Here is a 22955-nt window from a genome sequence, read left to right on the forward strand (position 1 = left end):
CTGTCAAAAATAGTTCCCCATTCAGTGATGGTAGCCTAAGTTGTTCACTCCGTTATCAATATGAATATGCAATCATAGACTTGATTTGGGAAGGAACGTGCCATGTGTCCTTTAATAAAGGATGTAGCAGTGATACAGTAGACATTGTTCGGTCAGTAGTGTGGCCATGGAACTTCAGAGCAGGAGCATTTGGCGTGGCCATAAACGCAGGACGTGTTGCAGGCAGCAGGCGGGAGCGGCAGCAGCGCGGCTCGGCGCGGCACAGCGCGGCACAGCGCCGCATCACACCGACACGAGTGTTCCAGAGAGAGCCGAGAAACGCTGCGATTCTCCGCTCTCTGCCCACGGACTCTTTTCCTCCAGCGGGGACGCAATGCTCTGGATTATGTAGGATTCGAGGGTTTCTTTTATCATCTCACTTTTTTTTTGTTTGTTCTTGTTTTGTACTTTCACCGGATTGCCTGCAAACTGGGAGCCGTAGTGCCGCCGGAGTAGCCCCGTTCATCTGTCGCCTACGGAGGGGGGGAACTTTAGTGGAAGTCACCCGAGAGAACACACGGTGTGACAACATTTGGCCGGACAACACTTTCCTCATGAGGTGAGAAGCTGCCAATGGTTTAAAATGGGAAATAATATGTATATTCATTGGGAAAATATATATATTTTTTAATTTTTTAATTAATTTTTTTAATATTTATTTATTTATGTATAGTATTATAGAAGATTCGATCACAGTCAGGAGCGCGAGGAAATCTCAGCTGAACATGTTGCTGTGATGACAGACAGACAGAGAGACAGACAAAGACAGAAAGACACTGACACACAGAGAGAGAGACAAACGGAGAGAGAGAGAGAGAGAGAAAGACAGACAGACAGACAGAGAGAGAGAGAGAGAGAGAGAGAGAGAGAGAGAGAGAGAGAGAGAGAGAGAGAGAGAGAGAGAGAGAGAGAGACTGACTGACAGACACTATGCACATGCACTGTCTCTACTTGCATGTTAGCCCTATTTCAAGCTCCATATCAATGTCAGCTGTATCGCACACTCGTTGAACGCGACACTGTGCGACACTGTGCGACACCACACTGTGCTACACTACACTGTGCTACACTGCGCTACACTACACTGTGCTACACGGTGCTACACTGTGCTACACTGTGCTACACCACACTGTGCTACACTGTGGACGTGTATGGGGTTGGAATGGCGCTGCTGCTCCCACACTGCATAACAGGGATTATCTCAGCACTGGTGATGGGTTAGCATTTATCTGATGACACATTGGGATACACACACACACACACACACACACACACACACACACACACACACACACACACACACACACACACACACACACACACACACTATAATCCATAGTCCATAATACTTTTGGTGTTTGTTTCTAAATCCCCTGTAACGTTATTGTGGGACATAGCTCGGAGCCACAGGGCCTTTCTTATTTCTCTAATTTCCCCTCCTCGAATCCTCGGTCCTCCGGTAGTGACCCGGAAATAAATTTTGGCGCGCCATGTTGAAGGACATCTCATTCCTCTAACATTTAAATGCACATCGAGGACCGAGGATCGAGCGCCGAGGAGGCTCTCTGGAGGAGCTATAATCGAGGATACACTGGCGGCCCGTCCACACAGCGGCGTGCGTTAAAGCTTCAACGCTTCAGCCCATTCACTTTGAATGGGGTGACGTCACGCTTCGCCGAACTGCATTGTGGGAGCGAAGCGTAAAAGTTGAGCAATGTTCAACTTTTGAAGCTTCGACGGAAGCGTCAGCCAATCGAATCATATGCCATTACAAGCTCTAGCCAATCAAACCGCTGCTTGTGTGTCCGGGGCGGGAGATTCAGGTGATTGGTTGTTGGTCTAGCTTCAGACAAGCCCGCCAGCAAGCGACAACGCCGCTGTGTGGACGGGCCGTGATGGGTCCTCCACGGTCCTCCACAGCTCCTCCGCGGATGCATTTCCGGCAACAGTGATGTTTAAAAGAGTCAGAGGGCCTAGGTATAAAAGTCACGGATCGCCACTGCTTCACATAATAAAATACACATTGGCTGTAGCCTGATATTATGCTTTAGGAGCTGTAGGTGCGTGTTGTACATTGTGTAGGTGCGTGTGTGTGTAGATGCGGCGGACAGACAGTTCTCAGTTGGTTTGGTGTACTATGCTTACTTTTAATACTTGTAAATAAAACTTTTGGCCCGTAATTTCATTTCCTCATGAGCTTCTCGTTGTAGAGTGAAAATGGAACGCACACGCTATTTGTTGTTTGTTTATATCACGCGGTCTGTTCTTCTTCTCTCGGTTATCACGCAGTCTGTCTTCCGGTTGTTGCCTCTTTTGAATGACGATTACACACTACCGCCGCCTGCTGGTAAGGAGAGTTATTGCCACTCACGCATGCGCAGTTCGTACGTGCTTCTTGGCCGTCGGCTGAAGTCTTTGCGGTGTGTTCCAGTGCGACACATGGCCAAGACGCAGAGACGCGAGGCGACACAACAGTCGGGGGTCCGTCTGTGTCAGTTCTTTGGTGTCAGCTTGGTGTGTCCGGGCCTTAAGACACGAAGATAGGAGTCGAGGAGGGGCAATGAGTGAAATGAGAAAGGCCCACAGTGTTACCACTAGGGCTGTGCGATTATGGCAAAAATCATAATCACGATTATTTTGGTCAATAATTGATATCACGATTATTAAATACGATTATTCATTGACTTTGAAAAAGTCAATTTATTGAACTTTAAAACAAATTAAAATAATAATTTGAACAGTATCTGTTTAACTGTTGATTACCCTGAACGTATAATTCAACTGAAAAACCAATAAATAAAATAAATGATACATTTATATTTACATTTAAATAAATAATATAAAAATAATAAATACCAATAAAAAAGATCAACAAATATTTTGGAGCGCACTTCAACAAGCTACTAAACATATATAAATATGATAAATAAATTAGACTATAAAATAAATTAGATCAAATATGTTGCAGTGCACTGTCACAACCTAGCAAAGCAAAATAATTGTTTTTTTCGATTATGTTGTTTTTGTAATTGTGGCAGGCCAAAATCGTAATTGCGATTAAAAAACGATTAATTGCACAGCCCTAGTTACCACCCAGTGTCATGGTCAGGGACAATGTGCATGAAACCACTTTTTGTTAGTTTGTGTTGACTGGTCCTCTCCTGAGGAATTGTTTGCAAACATCTGCTGAGGTTGTTAATGAGGCAAAACGTGTTGCTTGAACTTGATTGTGCTGGACAGATACACTTTATTAAATCCAAATTGGGAAACCTTTTTATTACAGAAGCATGTAAAAAAAGACATTTCAGATTTAACTTAATAACCTCGATCAGAGATCCTATAATATACATTAAAAAGTGTGCAGAGTAGTTGCAGTTTAAAAGAAAATGTAAATGCAATGAGTTTGAGTTGTTGGGATTGTTCAGGGTTATTGAACGGAGAAGAACCGAATAAAATCTTGATCAGATGTTCATTGTCAAACTTCAGACGGGCCTTTAATGTTCTTCTTGAGCAGGGGGCCTTCAGGCGCTGCAGGGTTTGATCCATTATGGTGTAGTGTGTTACCAATACTTTTATTGGTGACTGTGGTCCCAGCTGCCTTGAGATCATTAACAAGTTCCTCCCGTGTAGTTCTTGGCTGATACTTCACCTTTCTCATGATCATCAATACCCCAAGGGGCGAGATCTTGTGTGGAGCCCCAGACCGAGGGCGATTGATGCTCATTTTGTCTTTAACAGTTGTCTCCTTCTCTCCAAGCTCCTTTCTGGTGGTCTTGTAGTAGAGATGGGCGAGTCCTGATTCATCCGGATCATTAACCCGGATCCTAGAAATGAGCTGGTCGTGACGAGTCTCCCCTCTCCATTAACCCGAGTCCTTTGAGTCCCACACTTGGTGTGACGTACAAATTAAAACTATAAATTGCGTCACTCGCTACTCTCTTTATAACATGTAAAATCACATTACAACGTACCCCAGTCCATCTGCCTACCCTTTAGCAAGTAGGATAGCTGCCAGAAGTGATCGTTTGGCTCAGGGGAGGAGACGCGGATCAGTGAAACTTCCTGCAGACTCGTGGGGACTCAGAGGAGCCGACGGCTCCTAACCGTAATAGCATAGCAGATCCAGAGATCCATACTCGCCATGTGCACGAGCATAGCCCCTCCTCCAGCACCCGGCTCCCGCGGCTATATTATGCACGAGTCAACAGCAGACTCAGAGATTCGCAAATCCTGACTCACTGTGCAAAACATAGCAGACTCGTGCAGACTCAGAGCTGTAACCATATAGCAGCAGATCCAGAGATCCAGCAGACTCGTCATCATGCACGATTCAACAGCAGACTCAGATTCGCTAAATCGCAAAATGACCCTTTTTTTTGTGATCAATATGTTTTATTAAAGCAAAAGACACCACTTTACACACATTTAACACATACAAACACCAGTATTGCAATGATTACGCAGTCCATGAGAAAATATGGGGGGCATATGATTAGATATAATTATATGTTTAATAATAATAATTGTATAATTAAGACATTTTATATATTCTAACTGTTTTGCAATTTTCTATCATTTGTCATTGTTTGTTTCTTTTTGTGTGCTATGTTCAAAATAAACGTTTTGCCAAGTAAGATCCTTATTGGAAATGCAGCTATTACACGCAGGAGACTGTTGCACAACATGACAATTTTGTTAGAAGTCTACACTGAAACTTCATTTAGAGCCGGAAACATAATGGACTTAATCAAAATCGCGGGATCCGTGAATCCAGGTCAATGATCGAGAGACCAGTAGCCTACGAGTCAGCGGAACTTCACAGACTCAGATTCGCAAATCCTGACTCACTGTGTAAAACACAGCAGACTCGTGCGGACTCAGAGCCGTAACCATATAGCAGCAGATCCAGAGATCCAGCAGACTCGTCGTCATGCACGAGTCAACAGCAGACTCGGATTCGCAAATCCTGACTCACTGTGCAAAACAGAGCAGACTCGTGCGGACTCAGAGCCGTAACCATATAGCAGCAGATCCAGAGATCCAGCAGACTCGTCGTCATGCACGAGTCAACAGCAGACTCAGATTTGCCAAATCGCAAAATAACCCTTTTTTTTGTGATCAACATTTTTTATTAAAGCAAAAGACACTGTGTAGCGGAGGTTAATATAACGTCAGTTTTCGGTTTCACCGATAGGATTTCTACGGTCTTGGTGATGCTGACTCATATGACTCAAATGACTCGTATGATCCGGATCTCTTCAATGACTGACTCAGAAGACCCTGAGTCCGTAAAAGGATCCAGATTTGCCATCTCTATCTTGTAGCCAATCCCAGCTCTTTAGTCTTGCCCATGGTGGAGAGGTTGGAATCTGATTGATTGATTCTGTGGACAGGTGTCTCTTATACAGGTAACACGTTGATATTAGGAGTACTTTCTTAAAGGAAGAGGACTTATGTAACCGTCTGTGAGAGACAGAATTCTTGTTGGTTGCAAGGGGATCAAATACTTATTAACCACAGTTAAATTAAAATATAATTTTATCTTTTATATAATGTCAATTTCTGGATTTTCTTTTTGATATTCTTACTCTCACTGTTAAAATAGTAAGTGGGTAAACTTTCAAAATCTGCAGGGGAGCAAATACTTATTTCCTCCACTGAATATACATATATGTATAGTATACTGTTTACTATATGCTGCTTTTATGATGAGGGAGAGTTTTGTCAGCAGTGCACATCACAGCCTCTTTCCAACTTTTTTGTAAATTTCCCCTCTGTGGGACGAATAAAGGTATTCTGATTCTGAACTTGGAAAAAAGTTACTTTTCCTCTTTACGCACAGCCGTAGTGCTTATAGAGAGCCGAAGTCCCTCCCTTTCCGGTGGAACTCCATGGGACCTTATTTCGAAAAAATTATGTGTTGAAGTCAATGGCGAGAGAAAAGTTATCTTTCGAATTGAATTGTGCCATGAATTACACATATGATGTTTGTCAATTTAAAAGATAATTTTACAAGTAAAAAAATATATATATTGTCGAAAAACTGTGAAACCGCTCAATGTACTACATCTCTGGTCTCGCACAATACACGTCACCAACACCAAGACGGCCGTCACGTTAGTACATTTCACCTCTTTCTTTCAGAATGAGGCGAAAAGTATTAAACGAGGAGAAAATCACTACAAGTCTGGGCATGTTGAGAGCTGTATATAAACAAAAGGGGAGTTAGTCGGTTCCGTAAGAGCCGAGGTGAGTGTTAAACGAGTGTAATGGTAACGTTAATGTCAGCTATCTAACATTAGCTAACAAGGTATACTCCCGTGTTTTGTTTAACCTGTTAAGCCCCAAAGCCCCCGTCAGCGGGTCTTTTTTTAAATCTTTAAATTTTTAATACATTTTTTTTATTTTAATTTTTTTTTTTTGAATGGAATGAATACCTATGGTGATAATTCAATGTAATACATCATTTTTATAGTCTGGTACCTGAAAAAGGTCAAATGGCACTGATGGAACCAGATATACCCAAATGTGCCGAAAGCTTATTCCGCCTGGAACTTATTTTTGCTAAACCTCTCTAAAAAGATCAAATGTAACTTGTTTTGCCTCAATCTTAATACAGGGTACTTATTATATGTTATAGTTTGGATTCCTAAAGCTTTTAGTCTACCATCCCATCATTCAAGGGTGGTTTTCACTATAAGTAATGTTTTTTCTTTAGGCGGAGGTAAGAATTTACCTTTTTTTACTATGTTCCATCTGAATTTACTCTGACTGAGAAAAATCTATATTGATTCTGACACTTCTACATCCAACTCACAGATGTAACCTTGCTTTGATAAAACAAATTACTCATATAACCCTTTTAGAAGTGAAGTTGTAGTCATTTGTTTTGGGCATGTCATTTTCGAGCCTGAAACCTGAAAAACAGGCTCGGGGCTTAACAGGTTAAGCAACTTGTTTTCTCGTTAAGAACTGCGTGATCGCTGTGTATGCTGTGGATAACATTAGTGTTGGCAAGGACAAGGTACGCAGAAAACTAGTTGCTAAAACAAAACACAGGAGTGTACCTTGTTAGCTAATGTTAGCTAGCTGACATTAACGTTACACATTACACTAATTTAACACTCACAGAAACCTTGTACAGCCGGTCCCGCATGCTGGCTCTTACGGAACCGACTAACTCCCCTTTTGTGTAATAGCAGCTCTCAACATGCCCAGACTGTAATGATTTCCACCTTATTTAATACTTTTCACCTCATTCTGGTGTTGGTGACGTGTATTGTGCGAGACCAGAGATGTAGTTCATTGAGCGGTTTCACACACAAATAAGTGTAACTTCACAGTTTTACGACAAACTGTGACTTTTTTTACTTGGAAATGATTTTTTAAGATTGACAAACATCATATGTGTAATTCATGGCACAATTCAGACGGGATCGAAAGATAACTTTTCTCTCGCCATTGACTTCAATACATAATTTTTCCGAAATAAGGTCCCATGGAGTTCCACCGGAAAGGGAGGGACTTGGGCTCTCTATGGACGTGTGCACTTTGACAACAGTGGACTTGGTAAGAACCAAACGTTTGCTTAGCTCGTTCCCCTCTCAGTCTGCAACTTAAAGGTCTCCTATTATGCTATTTTTAGGAATATATTATGGGTCTCAGATATATAAAAATACATATAAAACATGTTTATGATGTGTTTTGCTCAAAATACCAAACAGATCATCATATCCCTCTATTTCAGCCCTGTTAGAGAAGTGCTGATTCTGGGTCAGTAGCTGCTGCCCCCGCCCCCTTTGGAGCACGTTGGCACACTGTGAGCTCCAGAGAGACGAGAGAGATTTCTACTGGCAGATACTCAGCTAAATGCTGCCGTGATTACTGTAAATGCTTCATGATTCATGTCTGAAACCACATCAAGGAATATTTCTGAAACAGTATGGAGCTCAAATGCTTTTTCTTTTGCGGGTTTACCACAAGGTCAGTTCCTTTTTTTATTTCCTGCTTTTTTACACATACTCCAGTACAGCGTCAGCTCTGAGTGTTAGCGATGCTTGCTAATGTAAACATAGACCATATTACTTCCAAAACACGTAGCGCATTGTTTCTGATAGCGACGTTTCTGATAGGGCCGTGGGCGTAAAGCCAACCCACATTCCCGATCAAATCGGACACAAATCTGGATCAGCTCCGTTGTACCCCCGTTTTTTGAGATGTGGGTACGGAGGAAAAGAAAGGGTTTCGTTTTCTGACATTTTGTGAGTTCCCTGACACATATTTATGTATAAAATACATACAAAAGTGCATTTTGCATGATAGGAGCCCTTTAAATGTAGATGTTTCATTTGGAGATGATGTTTAAGCTTTTGGGACGATGGCACTGTTGGATAGCTCTTCCCCAGACACCAAGCATAATGGAGTCGGTGAGTCGGATCCTGTTGAAAGTAAATCAAAAAAAGATAACTCGCTGTATTACCTCTGGTTCACCGTTTTTTCTTTCTTTTGACCACCATTCAAACTAGGCTCTTCATCTGGGTTAGAAGTTTGTCCAGGACTCAGTTCAAAGTATTTTTAAAATATGTAATAATCTTTTGGGACGATAATGTGAAAGTGGATAATTTACCACAGAACACGTGACGATCTTTAGAAAACTTCTGCATATGGCATGACTCTGAGTTGTACTGAAAGTCTGTGGTGTATAACAGTGACGTGCGGTGAGGTTCATGGCTGGTGAGGCACTGACTCACTGAGTCAGATTTACAAATATTATATTTTGACCTTAATCAAAATATTCGGTTATTTTCAAAAGCTTTTTTAGTCTGATGCTTCGATTCATTTTAAACAGACCGTTCAACAAAAGGATACCCAAAATCTAAATATTGGATTGTTCTTTCTTAGTAAGATCCCATTTTCATTACAAATGTTTTTCCGTTACATTGGAGTATGACAGGTGAGGCTCTGCCTCCCCTGCATCCCCTGACTGCACGTCGCTGGTGTATAAGGTGAACAGGTGAACCAACCTCCATATCAGACAGAACACTGCCCAGTCTAAAAATCTGCAGGCTGTCTGTCAGAGCTGTTTATCCAGGAGATGGTGGATAATATGTCATGTAATTATGTGTATTCAGTGAGAACACATGTAGTTTATTTTCACTTTTCTTTTTGTGGATTGCAAGGGAATTGTAATTGAAATTATTTCCAGTTTAGTGTAACTATTCTATAATTCTTATATTTGATATAGATAAACAGAAGTGGTAGGGTTAGGCCTGGGCCTCATGAATAGCCCTAAATGTTTTAATATAAAACTCCTCATACTGTTGGGATGGGATTTCAAAATTGCCATATACATTGTGTGTATTGCGATATATACTAATGTTAGGGAATAATTTGCTTAGGTATTCAACCTTTGACACAGTTCATCGTTTTCTCCTTTCACTGTCTCTTTTCCAATGGCATAGGTCTACGGCCTTGGGTATTGCTGCTATCTCTCTTAAGAGGGGCAGTTTGGGCGCATTTTTGAGGCCCTGGCGCACATTCTTTTCTATGGACGACAGCTCTAGTTAGATTCAGGGCCCATATTTGTTTCGTCTCGCTGATGAGGAATGTTGATTATTACACTCAGAACTAGCTAAATACATGGGTCTGGGGTAGAGATCTTCAGAATTGGTTTGACAACCGCTGTGTCAACTCGTGGCACGCGACATGTCTTGTGAATTTTCCGGCCGAAGCTCCAAATAAACCATCAGTGTTTGCCATCAAAGTTCCTGCTCTCCTCGTGTCTCCATCACACCTAATATTATTGTGATATTATTTTGAGGCCATATCACCAAGCCCAACGTACAGTCCATGCCCGCAAGGTGGTGTTTCTACACATTTGATGTACTCAGTGATGCAGTCTGTCCTCACCATGTGGCACCTAAATCCCACCCCAGTCAGTGGTCTTAAAGCAGTCCTTCTGAGTCTACATACTCACAGTTCTTGTGGATTCAGGCTGCCCTTGAACCAGAGGGACATACTTTGGTGTCAGCAGGATGAGGTTGTGATCAGATCTGGGGGGTGGACAATGTTCCTGTGTGCATCCTTAATATTTGCATGTGGGAGGTCTAGAGTTGTATTGTCTTGAGTGGGGCAATTTACATACTGAATGAATGAAGGTAATGTTTTCATGTGTCCAGAGTGACATGATTAAAACACCAGCAATGGCAACAAAGCATTGGGATGTAGAGTTTGAAGTTTTGCCACAGTCAAATGAATCTACCCACCCACCACCTCCGCATCAGCTGATGAAGAAATGTACACAGCAACAACAATGGCATATGAAAACTCCCTCGGCAAGTCACATGGATGATCCCCACAGCTAGCATTTAAATGTCCTGGCTACAGAAACGTTCCTTCAGATTCACCTGTCTGGGATTACAACCCTGTTTACTGACATACAGTTAAATCCCTCCCTTTCTTTAACCACTCTGTATAATGTATATGTCCGCCTGCACAATCGTGAGCTGCGCTGTGGTATGGGACGTGTGAGCGCAGCAATGTCTCCATAAAACACAGAATGCTGCACTCAAGGTATTCACACTTTGTTTTCTACTGTGACATAATGACATCACTATGTTAGACGCTTCTATTGTCTAATGCTCTTAACACAGCTACGGCAGAGCCAGATATGAGCGGAGGCTGAGTTCTTATTAGGCCTGTCACGATAATTAATTTTGTTGGACGATACATTTTCCCTGAAATTATTGCGATAAACAATACAATACAGCTTTATTTATAGAGCGCTTTAAACCTCCAGACCAAAGTGCTGTACAGGCAAATATACAAAACAAAACATATAAAAAGTAACACAGCTCAGCTCCCACACCATAAAACAAGTACAAGTAAAAACAATAGACAATTTAAAAGCAATAAAAGCAACGCTCTAAAAGATGTTAATACGCTAAGGAGAAGAGGTGGGTTTTAAGAAGCGATTTAAAAGCAGGCAGTGTGGCGGCCTGTCTGATGTGCAGGGGCAGATCGTTCCACAGTGTGGGAGTCGCTACAGAGAAGCAACGGCCCCCTACGATAATATTGTCGGCACCGATATATATATATATATATATATATATATATATATATATACACACACATACACATACACATACACACAGTCCACTGTCCATACAAAGACCCAGATGCCTCAACAGGCCATATCCAAATCTGTATTTCAAAGATTTCGAGCAAGGAACACCACCATGTTTGCATTGTCGGGCAAATGCATCTTTGATTGTAAACTGTCGGGAAGGTGGGGGCTCTCCATCTTCAGCTGCCGTGTTTGCTCCTAGCTGGGAAAACGAAATGGGGTGGTTGTGTGTTTCAGGTGCAGTTTAAGGTTGGTCGTATTGCTAGCTTTTGTTGCTACCTTTTTAAAACAAATGCGGCATGCTGGCTCATTCAAGTCCGTAGGTTGATTTGGCTTTAATCCAAAATATTCCCACACCGGAGATGTGGAATTAGGTTTTGCAACCAATTCCATTTAACTTCAAATTCCCCGTGAGTAAGTCACACGTTGTCTCCTGCTTGTCTCTATATTATTAATTTGGCTGCTACGCTGTTGCACGCGGAGTGTCCTGACCTGGCTGTGTGTGAGCCCCGCCCCTCACAGTGCGCCAGGCCGGCAGCCACAGCGCACCTGGCTAAAATGCTGGTCACATCCTTATGTAAACGGCAATTTATCGAGCTCAGAAAAGTTATCGAGTTCATTTTTATTTATCATACGATAAGTCAATGAATTGCTTATCGCGACAGGCCTAGTTCTTATACATTTTTTTTGTTTCTGCCTGCTTAGCCATTTTCTCTGATGGGAACTGACACTTTGTTGGGACCTTTGTATGGACACCAAAGAAAAATGAGTTAAAGACAAGTGGCTGTAACATTTTTAACAGTATTCCTCAGGACTGCTTTCTAAACAACACACAGTTCCAGTCAGATATTGACAACAGTTACTGATGAAAGATGGGGTAGTTCCCACTAGTGTTAATTTCGTTGACTAAAACTATGACGAAATATGTTCGTCAACGACCTTTTTTTCCATGACTAAAACGAGACGATGACGAGATGGCACCGACGGCAGTAAACAATAACTGTAACGAAATCAACTTGCAATATCGTTGACGAAAAGTGACGAGACGAAAATGTAGTTTACTAAATAAAAACTATGCCAAAATCTCTCTTTAATTTCGTTGACGAAAAATGAGGAGACAAAATATTATCAAAGACAACGTTACATCTCTGATAGTCAGTTTTTCTCCCAGCAGTTCCATTTCCGGTGCTGCGGCTGGACAGCAGCTGTGTGTCTGTGCTGCGCGCGGTGGTACATTTGAATTACAACGGGCCAGCGGCACACTGGGAACTGTCAGGAAGACTTGGGTCTAACTCATGGTCTAACTAACCTTATTTAACAGAAAATAAAATGGCAACAACAGGGCTTGGGAGCTGTGGTCGCGTTAACCGAATAACCCCCCCCCCCGTCAGCGCGAGTGAGTGACGAGTTGTAGACAAAAAGTAGACTAAAATAATTAGTTTTCTTTGACTAAAATAAGACTAAAATGCTCAGACTTTTAGTCTACTAAATCTTGACTAAAATAGTTACTGTTTTCGTTGACTAAAATAAGACTAAAATGCTCAGACTTTTAGTCGACTAAAACTTGACTAAATAAAAACAGGATGAAGGTGACTAAATATGACTAAAACTAAAAAGGAAATTTAACACAGGACTAAGACTAAAACTAAATAAAAAAATAGCTGACGAAATTAACACTAGTTCCCACTTTGTTCGACCAATCTGGCGATACAGCGTCACAACCTGTAACGTAGCTTTATTACTTGTGGATTTATTACTAATGTAGCTACTAATGGCGATTGTGGAGCTGTTGTGAAAGTCCAGTTGCTGTGCCCAGCAACTTGCCCTTAAATTGTGGTGAAATATATGGATATGGTTTTTGGTTCACAACACACTGAAACGTTTTCAATAGGGCTGTCAGTCGATTAAAATATTTAATCGCGATTAATCGCATGATTGTCCATAGTTAATCGCGATTAATCGCAAATTAATCGCACATTTTTTATCTGTTCTAAATGTACCTTAGAGGGATATCTTTGTTTATTATCATTTGAACAATGACAAATATTCTCATGAATATTAAACACAACAACCTCTGAACATTACAAATATTCGCCTCAATTCAACCTGGAACCTCTCTCATACAATAATACTGTGTGTGTGTGTGTGTGTGTGTACACTGATGAATCGTTGGAGCTATGTGCAGCTCAAGGCATAATATACTCGAATGGGAGCTGCCTGGACGCTGCAATCATGTTGCGCGTACTATCCGTGCTGAGTGTGCTGACTTTTCGTACAATGTCCCACTGTCTGGCTACCTGCATAAAGTCAAGTGCTCGGCGCAGTTGTCGGCGAAATGTCATTGAAACAGCTCCTTATATCCGTTAGCGCAGCTAGCTAGCACCAGATGCTAACAACAACAACACGTAAGGTGTGCCTCGCTCGCGCGAGTCGCGCCACACATACACACTCCCTCCCGGTCCTCCCGATGGCCAGTCCGGGCCTGCCGGTGAGCGTGGAAGTGTGGTCTGCCACAAGCGGGCGGCAGGAGCGAGGCTGTCAGCATCAGCTTGTCGATGGTATTCACTCGATGCGCTCTGAAACTACGGCGGCCGAGGACAAAAAATACACATGCGTTAATCGCGTTAAAATAATTAGTGGCGTTAATTTTTTTTTGCGTTAACGCGTTATTAACGCGTTAACTTGACAGCCCTAGTTTTCAAGTGTTCAAATGTACGTTTGCTATCAGCTTTAGCTAGGCTTGCCAGTTATCTGAGTTGATAATACCTTCTGTGCCGCTGTGCCTGCTTAGCTATTGTCAGTGTTAATGTAGGCAGATTGAAAAAACAACAATGTAGCTACTGCGGCTTTAAGTGTGGAGCTGTTAAGTAAGTTAAGTTGCTAGCAGCGCTGGCCTCGGATAAGTTGCTCGCTAACGTTATACAGTTAACTGTTGTGCATAAAGTATGTATGCTAGCTTTACCTAAAATTGTTTAGAAATATGGTGATAATAATAATAATAATTTATATTTTTATAGCGCCTTTCAAGAAACCCAAGGACGCTTTACAATGGGAGATAGAATACATAAGTAATAATAATCACACAGACACACAGGTTGAAAAACAGGTTGCTGGGTACTGCATTTTAGCTGGGGCCGAAGGCCTGAGTGAACAGATGGTGTTTGAGTTTTTCCTTGAAAGTGTCCAGAGAGTCGGCATTCCTGATAGCAGAGGAGAGAGAATTCCAGAGGGTTGGGGCTGCGGCACTGAAGGCTCTGTCGCCAAAGGATTTCAGTTTGGAGCGCTGGATGGAGAGCAGCCCTGTGTCGGAGGACCTCAGCTGACAAGACGAGAGGGTTATGTTTTTTGCGGGTGTGTTTCAAGGTTCAAGGTTCAAGGTTCAAGGTTCTTTATTTGTCAAACGAACATAGCTACAGTGTAGTTATGTCGATGAAAATCTTGTGTCACAGGCTTCTCCAACAGTGCAACACAAAACACAGATAAACAGAAAAATATAGTGCAAGTAAATAGTAAATACAAGAAGAAAAATAGTTTAAAAAAGTGAAATAGTGCAATAAGAGTCTATATGCAAGTCATTGAAATATGATATATTAGGTAAATAGATAAATAATTTTTAAGTAGCAGCCAGATGAATATTGTGGATGTTGTTTCAACAGTTCAGGTGTTTAACAGTCTTATTGCCTGTGGGATGAAACTGTCCCTGAGTCTGGTGGTTTTAGTCCGGATGCTGCGGTAGCGCCTGCCAGACGGCAGCAGACAGAACAGTTTATGGCTGGGGTGATGGGGGTCTTTTAGAATCCTGAGGGCTTTCTTCCTGAACCGCTGGGAGTAAAGGTCCTCCATGGATGGCAGCTCCGTCCTGGTGATGTTCTGTGCAGTTTTCACCCCCCTCTGTAAAGCCTTACGATTGAGGGCGGTGCAGCTGCCGTAAAAGGCCGTGATGCAGCCAGTCTCTTTGTGCACCTGTAGAAGTTGCAGAGTATCCTGGGGTCCATGTTGAACCTCCTCAGCCTGCGGAGGAATAACAATAATAATAAATTATATTTCTATAGCGCTTTTCTTGAACCCAAAGACGCTTTACATTATGAGGGAGGGTAGACAAACAAGGACAGGCAAAAACAAACAAACAAAAAAAACAAAACAAAACAGAAAAAGCAGTCAGGAGGAAGTTGGTTGAGAGGGGGGGGGGGGGGGGGGCTTATGGATATACAGAGTTGAAGAGGTGGGTTTTGAGGCGGGACTGGAACAGGGTGAGGGACTCAGACTCACGGAGGTCTTGGGGGAGGGAGTTCCAGAGCTTCGGGGAGATTTGGAGCCGATGAGTAGGAGTTCAGTTTTATTGCTGTTGAGTTTGAGGAAGTTGTGTTGGGGGGGGGGGGGGGGGGGGTTGTGGGGGGATTTGGTGCTGAGGTAAATCTGTGTGTCGTCGGCGTAACAGTGAAAGTCCAGGTTGTAGTGGCGGAGAATCTGACCAAGGGGGAGGATGTAGATGATGAAGAGGAGGGGGCCGAGTACTGAACCTTGGGGAACACCTTGGGTGACTGAAGCTGTGGCAGAGGAGTGGTTGTTGAGGGAGATGAAGTGGGATCTGTCGGAGAGGTAGAACTGGAGCCACCTGAGTGCAGTACCTTCAATACCGATATCCTGGAGTCGGGTGAGCAGGATTTTGTGGCTCACGGTATCGAAGGCTGCACTCAGGTCGAGGAGGATGAGGATGTTGAGGGAACCGGTGTCAGCAGAGGTGAGGAGGTAATTGAGGACTTTGATGAGTGCCGTTTCTGTGCTGTGGTGGGGACGAAAACCAGACTGAAGGGGTTCAAAAAGGTGATTTGTTTGGAGATGGCGGTGGAGTTGTTTGGAGATGATGCGTTCTATTGTTTTTGAGAGAAAGGGGAGGTTGGAGATGGGGCGGTAATTACTGAGGGAGGAGGGATCCAGACCGGGTTTCTTGAGGATGGGAGTGACAGCAGCAGTTTTGAAGGCAGAGGGAACGGTTCCTTGGGACAGGGAGGAGTTGAAAAGGTTGACAAGGTAAGGGCAGAGGACGGGGAGGCAGGACTTCAGTAGAGTGATGGGTAGAGGGTCAAGCGAGCAGGTTGTGGGTTTGGAGGAGCTGATCAGTTTGAGTATTTCAGGGGGGGTAACCAGAGTGAACTGGGAGAGGCGGGGAGGTCCAGGGAGATGGAGGGAGAAATTGTGGCGGTGGATGTTGGGGGAGATGTTTGTGTGTGAGATGCAGTGGATAGGGAGAGATTAATGGCAGTGATTTTGTTAGAGAAAAACTGGAGGAATGAACTGCATAAAGTGGAAGTGGAGGAAGGGAGGGTGTCAGCACGGGGTTTGAGGAGCTTGTTGACGGTGGAGAAGAGGGTCCTGGGGTTACGGGAGGGGTCGGTAAAGATGGTGGAGAGGTAAGCAGATTTTGCTCCGTAGATGCAAAGCAATCCTGCAGAGCTGAATCTGAATCAGCAGTGAGATGTGGTCTGATTTGCCGAAGGGAGAGCCTTATATCCATGTCAAAAAGGGGAATAAACATGGTCCAGTATGTTTCCCCCGCGCGTCGGGCAGCTGATGTGTTGGTAGTACTTCGGCAGGACCTTCTTCATGTTGGTGTTGTTAAAATCCCCGGCCACAATGAACGCCGCCTCTGGCCGTGAAGTCTCGGTCTTGTCGATAATCCCAAACAGCTGATCGAGTGCTGTGTTGTTGTCAGCGTGTGGCGGAATATACACTGCTGTTATCACAACAGATGTAAATTCTCTCGGCAGGTGAAAAGCCTGGCATGTGATAATGAGGTGCTCTAAATGAGCGGAACAGTCCGAAGAAATAATCCTCACATCTGTGCACCAGTTCTTGTTAATCATGATACACACACCGCCTCCTTTACTTTTCCCCGAGTTAGCAGTCCGGTCCTGGCGGAAAATAGTGAACCCTTCAGGAACAATGGCGGAGTCCAGGATAGCGGGGTTTAGCCAAGTCTCGGTGAGAATGAACACGTTACAGTTCTTAATGTCCCGTTGAAAAGCAATCCGACTTCTGAGTTCATCTAGCTTATTTTCAATGGATTGAACATTATCCAGAAGAATACTCGGAAGAGGGGGTCGATTCTCTCGTTTCCTCAGTCTGACCATCAGCCCGGCCCGGCACCCTCGCTTTATCTTCTTCTTGCGTCTCTCAGGTATGGCAGCAACAGGTAGCCATGGCGGATCTCCATTGTCTGTCGGTGGGCTATTGTCCACAAGGTTTCTGATGTGAAGAAGTTCCTCTCTGCTATATTGTATAGCAGAGTTGGTGCGGTCGGCTTGCAGGTTGCGAACCATGTTAAAAGCAGACGGCAAAAAGTAAATAAACACTGAAAAAATATGAAAAAGGGCAAAGTTGGAGAGGAGCCAAAGGACAACGCGGCCATCTTCACCGGCGCATATTGTTTACATTGTATTAGGGGTGTAACGGTATACGTATTCGTACCGAAATTATTCGGTATAGGCCCTTCGGTTCGGTACACGTGTGTACCGAATGAATATAACGTTACACGTAAAAAAAACAACCAAGTAATCTCAGGTGCTGCGTCGCAGCATTCAGTGTAATTTACTCACATTGGGTTCAACGCGTCATAGAGCGACCAAGTCATTTTATTGGACGAGAGGCATACTATGAGAGCTGGTCACAGGGATGCGTTCAAATTTAGTCAGTAATTTGAGGAACTGTCGAAATGGCGAATGCAGATAAAGTTGAGCTCGAAAATCCTCCAGCATCATTGAAGTCTCCGGTTTGGGAACATTTTGGTTTCGCAGTTATCTACAAGGATGACGGACAAAGACAGGTGGACCGAACCAAAGCTGTTTGTCGGCATTGTTCAACTAAAATTGGTTACGCGGCTGGCAATACATCAAACTTGCACACTCATTTGAAAAGGCATCACCCGAACGTGAATATCACCGGTACCAAAAGAAAAATGACTGAAGTGCAAACCCAACTCCCACTAGCATTTAAGCCTCCACCACTCACAAAAAGTTCAGACCCAGCCAAAGCTATTACCAACGCCAAATATCCTTATGTTGCCATGTTAGCAAAGCGCTACCTGGCTGTATCTGCTACATCTGTCCCAAGCGAGAGGGTGTTCTCCACAGCAGGAGACATTGTTAGTGCCAGCAGATCTGCCCTTTCGGCAAGCAATGTGGACAAGTTAATTTTTCTTAAAGAAAACATGAAAATACAATGACAAGCAAGCAAGTCCTAATGTCAAGCTGGCTGCTTAGGTGAGTACTAGTACAGTACAGTTCAAATACAGATTATTTCAGTTCATCGAAATGCTGCACCTTAATGTTTATTTTATTATATTTTGTATTTATTTGAGTGCATATTCACAGTTTAATAATAATTAAAAACCCCAAACTAATATTTTATGTTTTGTGAGTACTAGTACAGTAAAGTTCAAATACAGATTATTTCAGTTCATCGAAATGATGCACCTTAATGTTTATTTTATCATATTTTGTATTTATTTGAGTGAATTATTCACAGTTTAATAATAATTAAAAACCCCCAAAAAATATTTTATGTTTTGTGATCATTTTTTCTGCTGTACCGAAAACGTACCGAACCGTGACCTAAAAACCGAGGTACGTACCGAACTGAAATGTTTGTGAACCGTTACACCCCTACATTGATCTACCTTGTGTGTATTTGAAGTGAAACATGTAGTGTGGATGGGACCTACCCCCTTTAAAAAAGCCCCTAATTGAATCCAGCTGCTGGAGCTTCTCTACAGGCCAAACTCCAGTTAACAATGGCTTTGTTTGTTTCATGATGTGTCCTTGTTCCAGAATGGAAAGTACTTCATCATACATTTTTCTTCTCTTCCTTATACTTTTTAAAACCTTTTTCACTAGTTGCTTTTAAACCTCTTCTGTGTGTTGAAGCATATCTCTTGGCCACTGAAAAACCATGCCATGACTCATACGGGTCATGGCATGACCCAGGTTTATCCACAGTTACAGTTTTGGGTCAATTGACTATTCTGCACACACTGCTGGACTCACCAGATGACTTGGAGACATACGTTTGCAAGTGACTTGTGTAGCAGACACATTTTGCAGTTAAAGCCCTCAGAAGTCCATGGATTTTCATTTATAGCTGACTCAAAGCTGAAATATTGGTGCTCATCATTCAGCAGTTAACCAAATGTTACTGATATCTGTGTGACCCTCCTATTACCTTTATCATTCTTATTGCTTCCAATTTCTTCCTGAGAACAATACCTCCTTCATGGCTGTGCAGGGCAGAAGATCACATGGCTGCGAGTTTTATGCCGGCTTCTATGGTAAAAAATACCTGGCCCGAGGACATTCCTGAAGCATGAGGATGAGAGTGCATTTAAAATAATTTACGTTTGTTTTCCTGCCTTGTGTCAGGCAGCACATAGCGCTGATGTCAGCTTATCTGGAGTCTCTTCATGGTAAAGGGGCTGTGAAGTGTCACGGTAACAAGCTTTGACAACTGCTGAAATACTTTTTTTCAATCTGAGCTGCAGGTTTACGTTCACAGATGAATGATAGAGTTGAGGGGGATGTTTTGATCTGTTTATGTGGAGAAAGTCACTCAAGAGTTCATATTGAATACATCTAGTTGAGGTATTAATGAGGTCAGCCTGAGGCTAATTTAAAATGAAAACACGTTGTTAAAAGATTTCTTTAATAACAGCTCTGTCGTAAAGTGGAACTAAAATAATGGACGATCTGGCTTGGCAATGGTTTGGTGTATCCAGTGCCTTCAAAACCATCCAGCCCCCGCTCCTGGGAGACAAGCTACAGCTCTTGGGGGTGGATCCCCACCTCACCTCCTGGATCCTGGACTACCTCACCAACCGTCCACCGTACGTTAGGACCCGGGAGCGTCAATCAGACACTATCATCAGCAGTACGGGGGCCCCCCAGGGGATGGTGCTGGCACCGTTTCTCTTCACCCTCTACACTGCAGACTTCACCCTCTTCACTGCTACCTGTCACCTGCAGAAGTTCTCTGACGACTCTGCCTCATCTCCAACGAGGACAACAGGAAGTACAGGGGGCTGACGCAGGACTTCACCCTCTGGTGCCAGAGGAACCACCTCCTTTTATGGTGTGGTCTGCTGGGGTAGAGCGTCTGGGCTGCTGACAGGAAGACACTGAACAGACTAATAAGGAAGGACTCCAGGGGAGTCCGCTGGACTTTTCACGCACAACCATTTCACGCACAACCACCAGAGACGTGTTTCCCCAGCCTCATGTGCTGCTTCCTGTCAGACAGGAAGTCTGCTATCCACCTGCAGGTGGAGTCGGGCCCATGCAGCTGGGAGAGCTTGTCCTGCAGCAGAGCCGGGATGATGGTGTTGAAGGCAGAGCTGAATTCCACAAACAGGATCCAGGTGTAGGTTCCTGCTGTGTCCAGGTGCTGGAGGAGGAAGTGAAGGGCCATGTTGACAGCATCATCTACAGACCTGTTGGCTCTGTAGGCGAACTGCAGGGGGTCCAGTCTGTGATGGATTTGATGTGGGACAGGACAAGGCGCTCAAAGGACTTCATAACCACAGAGGTCAGGGCGACGGGTCTGTAGTCATTTAATCCTGTGATCCTTGTTTTCTTGGGAACCGGGATGATGGTGGAGGTTTTGAAGCATGCTGGAACGTGGCATGTCTCCAGTGAGGTTTTAAAGATGTCAGTAAACACCGGAGAAAGCTGATCAGCACAGTACTTCAAGGTGGAGGGGGAGACATTGTCAGGGCCAGCAGCTTTTCTGAAAAGTCTGTTTACATCTCTCTCTTTTGCCCCTTTCTGTTTATTTGTACCTTACTTTGACCATCCGTTCGCTGTTATTGATCATTGTGGAGAGCAGGCAGACGTTTTGTTTGTTATTATAGCAGCTATCGGATGGAATCAATACATGGGCTGCACAGGTTGTCATGTCCGACTATCTCAAGTAGAATCATAAGGAAAAATACACCGGTAAAAAGTGCCTGTAGAAAACGGCTTATGCCACAATAGGATAGCAACAAGTAGTCAAGATAGTCAGTTTAGCTTCGGTTGCTATGCTAACATCACCCATTTTATACCAGAGAAACCTTCATAACAGCGTTGTGATGCCAAACAGCGTAAATTCATATTGAAACACATTCACTTATGGGGAATTGTGGATATTTATCAGCTGCTTGTGTGACAGTCAGACAGTGAATACTTTACAGCGGCCGCTGTCGTGAGTAAACTCCGGTGGACGAGCAGCACTGCAGCGGTCCGGTTCTGAACCAGAAGAGCGCAAGCACGGAGCTAGAACGGGAGCTGCGTTGGTGTGAAAGGGGCATTTGATAGAGAGAAAATTTGGAGTGTCGGGGGAGGGTAGTGGTGAGGGAAAGTGGGACACTGTAGGGGAGGGGGACGTAGAGGTGCGAGACTGAGGCCACACAGAGACGAAAACTAACCGAATTCGATATCAAAAAAGTCTTCCGTCCACACGGAATCGGCTCAAGAAACCTGTCCGTCCACACGAGACCGCTCAACCCGCTGGAAACACTGTAGTACATATGCCGGGCCTGTAAGTGTCGGAAGTACTTCCGCCACAAAATACACCAAAAGCAGCGAATAAGACCCCCCGAGCATGGTTGCCATGGTTGCCTGGTTGCCCTTCTGTTTATTCTCCGTGGTGGATTTAGCAACATGTAGTTCTCCATGTCCACTTGTTGCTGATGGTTGTGGTAGAGGAGCTGTTGATTTTGCACTAACATCTGTAGCATGGTCAGTAGCGTCTGGAGCACGAAAGCAACCCTGTGATCCGCCATTGTTGTTGTTGTTGGCGAAACACATCAGCAATGACGCGGGTGACGCCGGCGTGAGCAGCAGAGGTGGGGAGAGGCGGGGCTATGGCGTCATCGTTATCAAGAAATGATCGTATAGGGCGTACACACTGAGCCGTTTGGCCCCCCAGAGCGTTGCGTCCGCAGATCTACCCACCTTGGGACCCGTTATCGTTATCGTTATCTGCGTTTCCCTGTCGGCTTCGTGTGGACGAACCGTCTATAACAGGGGTGTCAAACTCAATCACAGAGAGGGCCAAAATTAAAAACTGGGAGTACGTCGAGGGCCAAACAGGGTGAACATTTATTGAAAAGGGTATTGGATAAAGTGCATATTTATCAAATACATATTAAGGTACACTGTAACAAATTACTGTACAAATAGATTGAGTTTGATACAGTAATTACTGTTAACCTAAATTAATTACTGAAAACTGTAAATGTTCATGACTTGAGGAACAAACTAAACAGCAAGCTACTATGCAAAATAACGTTTTATTTTCAGATTAAACTTAAAGGAAATTCTCAAAAGGCATAAAATATAGCTGTTTTATCTCAAGGTAGAACAAAGAATAATAAGAAGAGGAAGATTTGACCTCTGAGCACAGTGCTGTATTAGTTTTAACAGTAACAGTTGCACTATACAAAAGCAGTTGGTACATGTAAATGCCAAAGTTTATGCACATGAGCCAGATATTTGGCATCTTTTCTTGGCTGCCAGTTCGTTAATGTCTGGGGCTAGGTTCTGTGCTGTGGAAACCCTCAGGATGGAGTGAAGGTGTGCATCTGAGAGACGACTCCTGTGGGGGCTTTTGTTCATCTTCATTACAGAGAAAAGCTGCTCACACAGGTATGTGCTTCCAAACATGCAGAGCATTTGAGCGGCATGAAGGCGGAGTTGAGGCATGGTTTCAGGGAGGAAGCTTGGAAACTGTGCAGCGCCCACAGAGTGATACTTTGCCTTGA

General features: G+C 43.6%; 1 protein-coding gene across 1 annotated transcript in view; it reads left to right on the forward strand.

Annotated features, from left to right (window-relative positions):
- Window positions 1–205: 205 nt before the first annotated feature.
- enah (ENAH actin regulator) overlaps window positions 206–22955 on the forward strand; it is a gene marked incomplete in the record, with an annotated part of 176162 nt that continues 153412 nt past the window's right edge. Inside the window, 1 exon segment of the mRNA XM_034138311.1 lies at window positions 206–598. Coding sequence (XP_033994202.1) covers window positions 594–598 — 5 coding nt within the window.

Source organism: Trematomus bernacchii, unplaced genomic scaffold (assembly GCF_902827165.1).
Source record: "Trematomus bernacchii unplaced genomic scaffold, fTreBer1.1, whole genome shotgun sequence".
Lineage (NCBI taxonomy): Eukaryota > Metazoa > Chordata > Actinopteri > Perciformes > Nototheniidae > Trematomus > Trematomus bernacchii.